Here is a 12,679-nt window from a genome sequence, read left to right on the forward strand (position 1 = left end):
AGGAGGTTGGCCTCTATAGGTGAAGTGAAGCGTAATTTGACAGAGAATGACCACAGTAATTCAACTAGTGGATTATAAACATACATATATGTAGTGTCTTTTATTATAAGGGCTTATATTTACCTGAAGAGGGGCTTCTGTCTCCATCAAAGCCCTCTCCAATTTTTTCTTAACATCAGTGTGTTCATTTGTCTCTCCAATCATTGCATCCAACTCATGAGTGATTTCAGATTTCCAAAATCCTATGTCATTGACTCGTTCTCCCAAATTTTGGGTGGAGTCTGCTTGAGTTTTTCTTGTTTGCTGATATTTGTCTTGAATCAGGCGAGATGTATCTACCCTTAGTCTCTCTGAATTATGTCGGGAAGTGTTGGATTCTAGATAGTTGGTTAAATTGGACCTGTACCAATCATCAGGAGTATACCTTGTGAAGAGAGTGGTTCTATTGGAAACAAAGGGAAGCATGGTACTCTCGCACACCTTCTGAGATCTGGTGCAGTACGGACCCAAGGTCGGCAAGTTGGAGGCTACTTTGTAGTATGTACTTGGTCTCCAAGGAAGGCTCAAGGTATGGGTTAAATTGTAGTGGGGGAAGCGGTCCCTATAGCTTGATGCCATAGTACTGATGGCTGGTAGAAAGTTGGTTGGTGTTGGTCTAGGGTGGGCATAAGTTGCCGTTAACGTAGAACCTAAAGGCTCCATGATGCTCAAACACTATTTGTAAATCTCTCCTGTTTAAAAGGCGGGGAGGATGTAAAAACAGACAGTCACATAAATTAATCTTTGGTGAAAATTTACAAATAAAAGCCACATCTGACTTTTAGTAGCAGTACTCCCTAACATATCAGGTATTTGTTCTAATTTGACATCCACCCTTACCAGTGATAATATGTTCCAAAAATATTTTTTTCCCATCTCTGTTTCTAGAATATACTAAAAACTACTCTTTTTTTGGATTGGCCCCTTGAATTTCTGAAATTTTTTTTAAATTATGATTTAAACTTAAGTTATTATTATCTTGTAACAAATCCAAATTAAGAGCCTAAAGTATGCATTTTAACAGGGACTCAAATCTTCACTCTGCTATTTACTAGCTGTGAGGCACTGGGCAAATTACTTAAGCTATCCGTGCCTCAATTTCCTCATCTCCAAATTGGGAATAATAATAGTACTTACTTCTCTGGATTATTATGAGAGGTATTAACAGCAAGATGTTACTTGGCAGCATTTCCCCTACCAAGTCATCCTAAATGAGCACAAAACCTGGATAACAACAGTGTGCTTGGTATGCAAACATAGCTCAAGGCACATACCTGGCTCCCTTCTCTTGGCAACTTGCCACCTCTAGGTACCTCCAATATAGACACTCTAGAGCAGTTATGAAGGTAAGCAAGACAATGCTAAGCATTTGGAATGCTTATCACAGTTCTGGGCTCAAAATAAATGTTCAATAAATGTGAGCTTTTTAAACTACTATTCAAAAGAGTATATAAAATAAAAGATAAATATCCATCCCTCCCCCAAAAGGGAACACTTTGAACATTGAATAGTTCATTAATAGTTGTTTCTTTCCAGATTTTCCTATTATATACCAACAAATGTATCATTTTTAAAGCTACCTTAAAAATACTTATATACAATTTATACATATGAACAGAGCTTTTTAAATACAAATATTGAATTATCTTAATCATTATATGTATTATTTAGAACACACATTTTTAAAACTATTTCTGACTCTCCCCCTGTTAGAACATATAGATTCACTTCATTCTTTTTACCAGTTGAAAAGTATTCTATTGTCTAGAATTTTTGGTTATTATTAGCCCAGAAAGTCAAGATGCCACAGCCAGTGACATACTTTTCAGCATGTAAACATCATTCTGTTTGGGGGTTAATGGCTATGGACCCATTTACTGAAAAGGAAAAATAAATCAGATCCAATTCTATAACCATCTCAGGAAAAAGGAAACCATTCGATGATTATTTAAATAGCTATGTCTTGAGGCCTTTGGTCCCCAAACCACAAAATAATCTATTTGTAGAATTGTGGTCAAATTGAAACACACTCATTCCACATGTGATGAAACAGCTGCCCATGCCATGGTGGTGGCCCACACAACCCTAGCTCCCTGACCTTTTCCTAATTCTTCCCTCCCTCAGTGCCCAGATACCTTGTACTGGCCAAGCTTATGAGTATGGTGGTGAAAAAGAAACCTTAATAATCACTTGCAGTTCTTCCCCTCAGTTTGGAAGTTAAACAATGTTTTTCAAAAAAGAAAATTCAAAGCAACTTGAGGCCTTAGGGTCCTCATGGCTACTCTCAGTTCTAACGTCTTCTCTGGCCAAATCTAGAAATAATCTTGTCAGTTTTCTTTCAGCAAGAAACCTCAAGTGGGCTTTGGGCCACTCTTACTTGGATTTTCTTAATTCTTGACAATAAAAGCTAGCGACTTACTTGGTCCTTCAACCAAGGAATTCCAAGTGTAGAATTACCACATATGTTTACCCAACACCTATTATGTTGAAGTCTTGAGGCATCTAAACCCATGTTTTTCAAACCATGAGTCATCTACTATGAGTGGTGATTTGTGAAATGCAGAGGTTCTTAAGCCAGAGACATACGGATTGAGAAATTCAATATAGTTTACAAAACTTTCCAATGATATGTTTTTTAATGAGGGATGGGATATAATTTAAAATCTGGAATCTGAAGCATAAAGCTCCATTGTTTAAAGTTGACAGATGTAGAGGTCCTCATGTGTGGCAGTAAGTTTCACATGGAAACACAATATTCTACACAAGACACACTATTCTATGCAATTACACAATGGAAGTTCTAGCTCCAGCCAGCCATCTTATAAGTCATTCAGGAAAACTCATTAAAAGACAGTAGCATGGCAACATCTTATATTCTGGGTCATTATTGGTCAAGGAAACTGAGAGTGTCATGGCCTAAGAAATACTTAAAAATTCAAAATAGACTTCTGATTCCAACCCTGATAGAGTAATAAAAACTAGACTTAGATTCTTACATCTAAAACACTAGACAAGGGGCGCCTGGGTGGCTCCGTCGTTAAGCGTCTGCCTTCGGCTCAGACCATGATCCCAGGGCCCTGGGATCGAGCCCCGCATCAGGCTCCCTGCTCTGCGGGAGGACTGCTTCTCCCTCTCCCACTCCGCCTGCTTGTGTTCCCTCTCTGGCTGTCTCTCTCTCTCTGTCAAATATATAAATAAAATCTTTAAAAAAACAAAAACAAAAACAACACCACTAGACAAAATATATGAAACACCTGTTTTGGACAATAGGGAGCACAAGACTCTGATCTCTGAGAAAAGAGAAACAAGTAAGGCAAGCCCCCTGATTGTCCTGGCATTCTGCCTGGAGGCAATTTCCAGATTACGGGAAAAACAGATGAAAACTGAACAGATCCTGGCAACTTTGTGAGTTGAGGAGGAGATTAGAATTTTGGGAAGCTGAGACAGCTGGAAGTTGTGAGGTAGGATTCCAGAATAATGCAAGCTATGTAGAAAAAGAGCTCCCGAAGTCTATATAGGGGTCCACTTGTGTCTTTGCTAAGCAACAGGATGCACATACATCAAGGGACACTGCATGAACTTTGGCAAAGAATGATGGCAGGGTTGTCAGCTGAACAATTTCTAGAGCTCACAGAAGATGGGGAGACATTTTGAACTCAGCCCAGAGTGGAGAGTTGTTGGTGATCCCCTAGAGCATTCTGTGGAGACCCCAGAGAAGTCACACATTAGAGATGAGGCTGACCTATCTCTGGAGTGAAAGTACTAAAGATTCATTCCAGCAAAGCTTAAAAAGAGGCACAAAGAGATACAATTAATCCACAAGTAATTTAATTGCCTGACAACATCAAGACATTCAAATATGTACTATCACAATATCCAGCATCCAGTGAAAATTACCAGACATGCCAAGCGGCAGAAAAAAATGTGACACACAATTAGGAAAAAAATCAGTCAACAGGAAAGATTTGATAGAACAAACAAACGATATACAAGTATTTAAAGGAAAACAAGAACATAATGAACATAAAACAAGAACAGAATCTTTAAAAAAGAACCAAATAGGAATAAAACATACAACATACACTTATACAGTATATACTTGAACAATTTCACTAGATGGGATTAACAGCAGAGTAGACACTGGAGAAATAACGATTAGTGAGTGAAAATCTAAACAAACCAAAGCACAGACTTTCTCTAACTGAAAAAAAAAAAAAAGGAGAAAATCCTCAGTAATATAGGCACAATATCAAGTAACAAACATCACATATTTGGAGTGTCATATAGAAAGGAGAGGGAGATAAAATATTTGAATAATGTCTGCATATTTTCCAAATTTGATGAAAACTATAAATCCTTGGGTCTAAGAAGCTCCAAACACTCCAAGAGGATAAGCACACACCCATACCCACACACTACCACCAATATCACCTCAAGGATCATCATAATCAAATTGCTGAAAATCAGCAATAAAGAGAAAAAAGACATATTACATAGAAAGGAACAATGGTAAGAATTAGTGCAGAATTCTTGTCAAAAATCTATGCATGCCAGAAGACAATCAAACAACATCTTTAAATGGCTGGGGGGAAAAATGTAAGCCCAGAATTGTATATCCAGTGAAAGTATCCTTCAAAGACGAAGGTGGAATAAAATTTTTTCATAAAAATAAAAGCCAAGATTATTCAGCAGCAGCAGAACTGTGCTAAAAGAATTGTTAAAAGAAATTCTTCAGGCAAAAAGAAATTGTACCAGATGGAGACTTGGACCTACACAAAGAAATAAAGTGCCAGAAAGGGTATGTGTGCTAATATAAAAAATACTCTTTTCTAATTTTTAGATTTCTTTAAAAGACGGTTGTGTAAAGTGAAATAATAAAAAATTATTGTGGAGTTTATAGTAAAAATAGAAGTAAATTATGTGGTCATAATAGCACAAATGTTGGAGAGCTGAAACGGAAATGTATTATTCTAAGGGTCATAACTAAAATGGAATAATACTGTTTAAACATATACTGCAACAAGTTTAAAAATGCATATTGTAAACTTCAGAGCATCAGTTCTCAAGATATGACCCAGAACCCACAGACTTGTACTAAACTTTCTCAGGGGTGACAAGGTCAAAATTATTTTCACAGTAAATGCTCAGGTGCTATTTTCCTTTTTCACTCTAATTCTCTCACAGATTTACAATGGAGTTTTCCAGAGGTGACATGATATGTGATATCACAATAGACTAAATACAGCAGATAGGAGAACCCAGCTGCTAAGACAGAAATCAAAGAACTTTACCACATATGTAAAATGAGGCTACTCTTCTCACTAGATATTTTTTGTTTTAAGAACATAGCTTTTTAATAAAACATTTTATTTATGTTACTATATAATGGATTGTAATGCTTATTTTTAAAAGAATTTATATTTTTAACTGTTCAATTTTAATTTCTAATATAATAAATATTAATGGATGCAATCCACATAAACTAAAGCTCTTTGAGATCCTCAACATGAGGTTGTTTGAGTACAAAGGGGTCCTGAGACCAAAATTATTTTGAACCACTGACCTGGAACATCTTCTAAAAAAGAAATAAAACAGAATTAAAGCTAATCAGCTAAGGGGGAATAGAAGACTGACAAAGACACATATTTAATCCAAGAGAAAAGAGACAAAAGTAAGACAGAGGAAGCAAGTAGCAAGATGGTAGACACAAACCAAACACATTGTTAATTATATTTATAATAAATGGTTTAAACAGTCAAATTAGAAAGCACAGGTTCTTAAGCTGGTTTTTATAAAGCAATATTGAACTACATGCTGTCTCAAAAAAACCCATTTTAAATATAAAACATAGATAAGTTAAAAATAAAAGTATGGAAAATGGTACACCATGTAAATACAAATCAAAAGAATATTGAAGTGGCTATATTAATAACAAACCAAGCAGACTTCAGGACAATAAATACTATCACAAATAAAGAGAGAAACAAGGATAAAAGGATTAATCAAGGAGATATAATGATCTTCAATGTCTATGTAACCACCAGTAGAATTTTAAACACATAAAGCAAAAACTGGCAGAACTAAAATGAGAAATAGATCCACAGCTATAGCAGATATTTCAACATTCCCCTGTCAGTAATTGTTAGAACAAATAGAAAATTGGTTAATAAATAGGCTATTTGAACAATACGGGACCTAATTTACATCTATAGAACACACCACTCAAAATAGCAGATTCTTTTGTATCTATATGAGATGACAGATGTTAACTAAACTTATTGCGGTACCCATTTCACAATATATGTAAAGACATTATGCTGTATACCTTAAACTTACACAGTGTTATGTGTCAATTTATCTCAATAAAACTGAAAGAAAAATATTTTTAAACAGCAATTACATACAATTTCCAACTACACAGAGAATATTCACCAAGGTAGACCATATACTGACCCTTAAACAAGTTCTCAATAAACATAAAATACTTAAATGATACAGAATATGTTCCCTGACCACATTGAACTAAATTAGAAATCAATAATAGAAAGATATTTGGGAAATTCTCAAATAGTAGGAAATTAAGCAACACACTTTTTTTTTTCTAAGCAGGCTCCACGCCCAGCATGGAGTCCAATGAGAGGCTTTAACTCATGACCCTGAGATCAAGACCTGAGCGGACATCAAGAGTAGAATGCTCAACTGACTGAGCCACCCAGGCACCCCTAAACAACACACTTCTAAATATCCTCTAGGTCAATGAAGAAGTCACATGGGAAATTAGAAAATATTTGGAACTGAAGGAGAATAAAAACAGAGCATATCAAAATTGTGAGATGCAGCTAAAATAGTGTTTAGGCAGAAGTATATAGCTTTCAATGCTTATACAAAAAATAAAAATTAGCTAAAATCAATTATCTCAGGGCACCTGGGTGGCTCAGTCTGTGAAGCGTCTGCCTTCAGCTCAGGTCATGATCCCGGGGTCCTGGGATTGAGCCCCACATTGGGCTCCCTGCTCTGGGGGGAGTCTGCTTCTCCTTCTCCCTCTGCCCCACCACCCCCACTTGTGCTCTCTCTCTGCTCTCTCTCAAATAAATAAATAAAATCTTTTAAAAAATTAAAGATAAAATAAAATCAATGATCTCCACTTCATTCTTAATAAAGTAAGGGAAGCAAAGTAAGGCCAAAGTAGAAGGAAAGAAATAATAAAAAGAGAAAAGTCAATGAAATAGAAAATGGACAAACGGGGGGGAAAAAGGCAGTGAAACTCTAACAATAAAATTGGTAGACCTCTCACCAAACTGATCAAGATAAAAAGAGAGGAGACAAATTACTAATATCTGTAATGAAAAAGAGATATTGACACAGACCCCGCAAACATTAGACAGTTAATAAAGCAATGTTACTAACAACTTTATGCCAAGAAATTTGACAACAGAGGTGAAATGTACAAAATACTTTAAAAACACAAATACCCAAAACTGACTAAAGAAGAAATTGATCATCTGAATAGCCCTATGGTAGTTAAAAGAATTGAATCTATAGTTTAAAATCTTTCCTCAAAGAAAACTTCATGCCTAAATGGGTTTGTTCAAATTTTAAGGAGGAGTTTTTTTTTAAAGCCTATGGTTTATTTGATGAAGTGCCTTTTACAACATTTAAATCATTCTCTAAATTCTAACTCAGTCACATCTTAACAGGGCTCGTGCAGCACATACTAAGATCATTAACTGATGCTATAAATGTCTCCTGTTTGCAACAAATTCTTTGGAAAAATGACTGAAAATAGCTGTGGAAAAATTCATACCCTAAATTATGCAATCGTTTTTTTATTATACTTTTAGGCATGACCAAAAAACATTTTAAGAATTGAAGTCAAATACAGTGTTTGACTGTATTTATTTAATGTGAAGTCAATAGTTATTTACCTACTGGGAAGAAAATGCTATAATTGTCTTCTATAAATATTAACATGCTAAAAATATAATCAATAACACAAAGACTGTAGGTACTGGGAAGCTCCACTTACAATCCCAAAGATGACCTCAAGTTGGATAAACATATTTTATTAGCATATTTAGGCAAGGCTCTAAAATCATAAATATTTTAAGGTATAAAAACCTGTGGATCATTTTCTGCAGAAGACATGACAAGTACAGATTTCCATGACTTGCTTCACACGGTGCCTCAGATCAGTGACAAGGACAGGCTTGAAACGATCACATACAATGCCCCTTAGCTCCTTTGGTCATATCCATCTAACTACTCACAGTTTCAAACTGGGGCAAAAATAAAACCCTGCTCCCACTACATTAATGGGCAGCAGATTTTTTAAAAATTATATCAGATTTCAACACTTAAGCAATTTCTCTTTATGCATATATTAAATGCGAATGCAGGAAAAGTTAATCTCTTTCTTTAAAAAAATGTTCAATACGGAACTCTCTTCTCTGAGAGTGGAAATATAAATTAATATACCTTGGAGAGCTATGTGGCAGTATCTAGCAAAGTTGAAAAAGCACATTCCCCATGACTCAGCAATTCAACTTTTTGATAGACCTAGAGAAAGTCAAGTATGTACCCAAGAATGTACAAGAATGTTTCTAGCAATTTTTAAAAGGAAACAGTCTAAAAGTCTATCAACAAGAGTAGGCATACATCATTTGTGGTAAGTTCATACAAGCATTATCACACAGCAGTTAAAATGAGTGACCTAGAGCACGATAACATTATATAAACTTTAAAAATAACACTATATGTTCGTTTTTCGACAAATACACAAGTAGAAAAGGTACACAAATATACAGAATGTAAGTAAACACTAAATTCTGGTAGATAGGTACAGCTGGGAAACCAGAAGGGGAATGGGATTCCCAAGGGGTACATAGGAGGGAGGTCTCATCCACGACGGTAACGTTGTTGGCTTGTTCGTTTGAAGTGAGGCATGAGTGCATGGATGCTTGAACCCTCTACTTATTGAGTAAAATATTTCACTTCAAAAAGAAAAGAGTAGAATATTTTATCAGAAACCTCGAAACACTTTGCCCATTAGTGAAACAATTTGCTTGCTTTTTTCACGGTGGCCAAACAACTAATATTACCCATTCCTAAAATATTTATCTACACCATCATAAGCATCCAGGGAGAAAACATAAAGGGGCTTGGTCTAAAAGGTCAAAACACAAGTTAAGAGCTTCAGAGTCAGAGCGGAACAGAAATGGCCACAGGCCTTGAGAGAACACCGGCCCTGCTCAGAGTCTCGGAAACTCTCTGAGCAGCCAGGTGGTTGGACTGCCCTCCCCTTGACGGCACTTGAAAACCCGGCGGACGAAGCCGGACGGACACAGCGCTACCGGGGAAGAGCACAGCACTGCTAACTGGTATAAGAAATTACACCAGGGAGCACAGGGTCGGGGGGTCGGACTCCCCTTTGCTGATTCCCCATTTGGAAATAACCTCTCAATCCTTGAAAAGCATCAGAAATGTCAGTTACAAAGGCATGGGGTGGGGGGGTCGGGTAGCGGGTACCAGTGGGTCTGTAGGGTTTCTATTCTGAAGGGTGGGAGCAGGGAAGGGCAGATTGGGGAGAGGAATTCCAGGGTTTCCACGACTTCACCCCGAATTCTGAGGTCAGACGTTGGGGCCTTACTGGGGAAGGGGACGCGGTAGGGGTCGTCCCAGCGGCAGGCAGGAGCCGACCAGACCACTCACCTGCAGCGGCTACGGGCGAGGGGCGGGGAAGGGGCGGTGAGCGGGAAGGGTGGCAACCCCCCCACCTACCGCCCTTGACGGCTGGGACCCTGACCGGTCTGGGCCTGACCCCGCCTTCCCCACCTGTGACGTCACCGCCCGCGGACCACTCAACGGCAGCCTCCGCCGGCTCCCCGGGAGCCGATTGGCCCGTGGGAGGAAAGGCGGGAGGCGGGAGCAGGAGGAACAGAGGGAAACCCTGCGGCGGGCGGTTGCCATGGACGCTCTCGCGCCTAGTAACCACGGCTCCCGAGGAGACCTGCTCCGTCGCCGAGGTGACGGGGTGAAGCGCAACCCAAGGGAGAGGCCGCGGTGATAGCCCCGCCGCTCCTGCGGCACCTGAATGGAAACTCTTCCGCGGCAGAGGGCTTGGTGGCCCATTGTAGGTGCAGGACGCGGGCAAGCCTCCACATTTACACCTGTCTTCCGCCCAGTCGGGCTTCTCCCGTGGGGGGCATTATCTAGTGCTCGTCCCTTCCTTCCTCACTTTCTAAGGAAAAGATTTGGGGTTCCCCCCCCTCTCTTTAGCTAGTATTTCCGTAAACAGTAGCCTCCAGTAGTTCATCCAGAGGCTGGGTCACCTGTCACCCATACATCACTGTTCACCCTTGCAACTTCCTTACAACCGTGTGGTAGGAATTTACATTTTACACGAAAAAATTCAAGCTTGGAGAAGGTAATTGACATAGGCAAGGTCACCCAAACAGTAAGTGGCAGAATTACTACTAAAACTCTGATCTGTCCGGCTTCAAGGCGTTCTTTCCACAAGGCAACAGTCTTAATGGGTGAACAGTGAGGCCATGGAGTTACTATTAGCGCTAAAGAAAATACAGCCCTCAGTTAATCAGTCTTGGTTGGTCTGGGAACCCCTGTGTGACACTCCACCAAAGGGTAACAGCGGGAGACTTGCTGCCAGGATAAGGCACCATCAGGCTGGCATCTTAACAGACCTTAGTGAGATGACTAAAGGTGAGGGACCTCAGCTTTGCCAATTCAGAAAAGTGGTTCCGTCTCCTTTCCAAGTTTATTAGAGGCTAACTCACATTAACTGAACTCATAGGAACCTGAACTAGAAAAGCAGGGGTGGGGGGGGGTGCCACCACAGGGTTTATATTAAGCAACAAGCACCTCTGACAATGGAGACAAGCCCAGAATATGTACCCCAAGCAGGAAAACTACAGACAACATCCGATAATCAGAAGCTGTTCGTTAGCCTGGCCACAGGACTGAACGGCCAAGTCTAGGCTCCCAGACCCCACCAGGGCACCAGGGCTCCCCAATCCTGTCTTTCTGTTGTCCTATGTGCCTTACCAGCAACTTTTTCTATTTCTGGCCTCACAAATATTTTACCTTCAGATACCTTTTTTAAAATTACTTTTTCTCATGCAGAGTTTATATTTTGTATTAATTCTCAGAATTCTGGATGGGCCTGTAGGCTGTAGACTTGGTAAATGCTACCATGGGCCTAAAATGGTACCGGTTCATTTGTTCTGGTTTTTAGATTTCACAAGTAAGTGAAGTCATACGGCATTCATCTTTCTCTGTCTGACTTACTTCCAAACAAACAAACAAAAACAGAAACAGACTCATAAATGCAGAGAACAGACTGGTGGTCGCCAGAAGAGAGGGGGTAGGGAAATGGGCAAAATATGTGAAGTGGATTCAGAGGTATAATCTTCCAGATCCAAAATAAGTCACAGGAATGAAAAGTAGGGCATAGGGAATGTATACGCTACATATCATAGTAACTTGGTAGGATGACAGGTGGTACCTACACTTTTCATGGTGAACATTGCATAATATATAATTGTCCATTTGCTATGTTATACACCTGAAACTAACATAACACCGTATGTCAACTATGCTTCAATTGGGGAGGGGGGACCCTACCTGTAAATACTACCAGCCAAAAGGCCTGCAACAGTCCTAGAACATATTTAACTGCCTGTTAAAGATGACACACAGTCTTTGTGCTTGGCAGGTGTTAAAATGCCTAATATCACCGCTAATTGAATATCAAATTCATTCAATGTCTGATCTAAAACAAGTGAAATTATAGCAGAATTTGGTCCTTTGAATCATACATGGAGCCAGTGAAATTTTAAAACCTTCTGATGAAAATTTCCGGTTACACTGGTCAGCTCTGGTCTCCACAGAAAGAATTGAATGATTTTTTAAAAAATAATCCAGATGCCCTCCCCCTAAAATTGTTATGTGATCATCGAGTCTTTGACAGAATGAAGAGGTTAGTTGTCTCCCCCCTCAGCTTTATTTTACAATGGAGAGCCCCTACAATGCTTATTTGTGCCTGTTTATAAAGAGAATATAGCAAAACAATGTACATTCAGCTAATCAGCCTCACGTTTGTCAGCAGCTTCATGAGTTCAGGGATGAGTCTGTTTCTGTCCATCTCTGTATCTGCCGGACCTGGCTTGGTACTTGCTGCAAAGCAGGTGCACGATCGATGTTTGTTAAAGGAAGGAGTGAATCTGTGATGATTGGCGGGATAGGAGATCATCAAATGTATGGAAGTAGAGAAGCAATAAAGCAGGGTTTGCCTCTTTTACAATTTTGCCTCAGGGCTGCTTGAGGCCATATTTCCCCTCTCACTTCCATACATTTGTATGTGCTCTATTTTCATTCCTCTGCGCTATATCACCAAACCTCCTCTCCGGTCTCTCTGGGGCTTCCATCATTCCTTATCCAGGATGCTCTCAGCCCCTTCCCAGCTAGACTTCCTCATAAGAAGCCAGGGTGGGCCTATCCATCTTCGGCCCCCGACCCCCACCCACCAGTTCCATGCGCGGGGCTGACTCATGCGCACAGCCTGCTTCCTCCGTGCCTCCTTCCTTCCAGACTAGAAGCTGTGCCGGCGGTATAGCTGAAGCTGCTC

The 12,679-nt window shown here is 39.5% G+C and overlaps 1 protein-coding gene across 1 annotated transcript in view; it reads right to left on the reverse strand.

The window, feature by feature from the left end:
• Positions 1-9,878, reverse strand: part of TEKT3 (tektin 3) — a 46,355-nt gene extending 36,477 nt beyond the window's left edge. Inside the window, exons 1-2 of the mRNA XM_027626301.2 lie at positions 9,748-9,878; positions 124-731 (exon numbers count right to left, since the gene is read on the reverse strand). Coding sequence (XP_027482102.2) covers positions 124-702 — 579 coding nt within the window. The 5' untranslated portion in view covers positions 703-731; positions 9,748-9,878. The remainder of the gene's footprint in view (positions 1-123; positions 732-9,747) is intronic.
• Between the last annotated feature and the right edge of the window lie 2,801 nt (positions 9,879-12,679).

This window comes from Zalophus californianus, chromosome 16, assembly GCF_009762305.2.
Source record: "Zalophus californianus isolate mZalCal1 chromosome 16, mZalCal1.pri.v2, whole genome shotgun sequence".
Lineage (NCBI taxonomy): Eukaryota > Metazoa > Chordata > Mammalia > Carnivora > Otariidae > Zalophus > Zalophus californianus.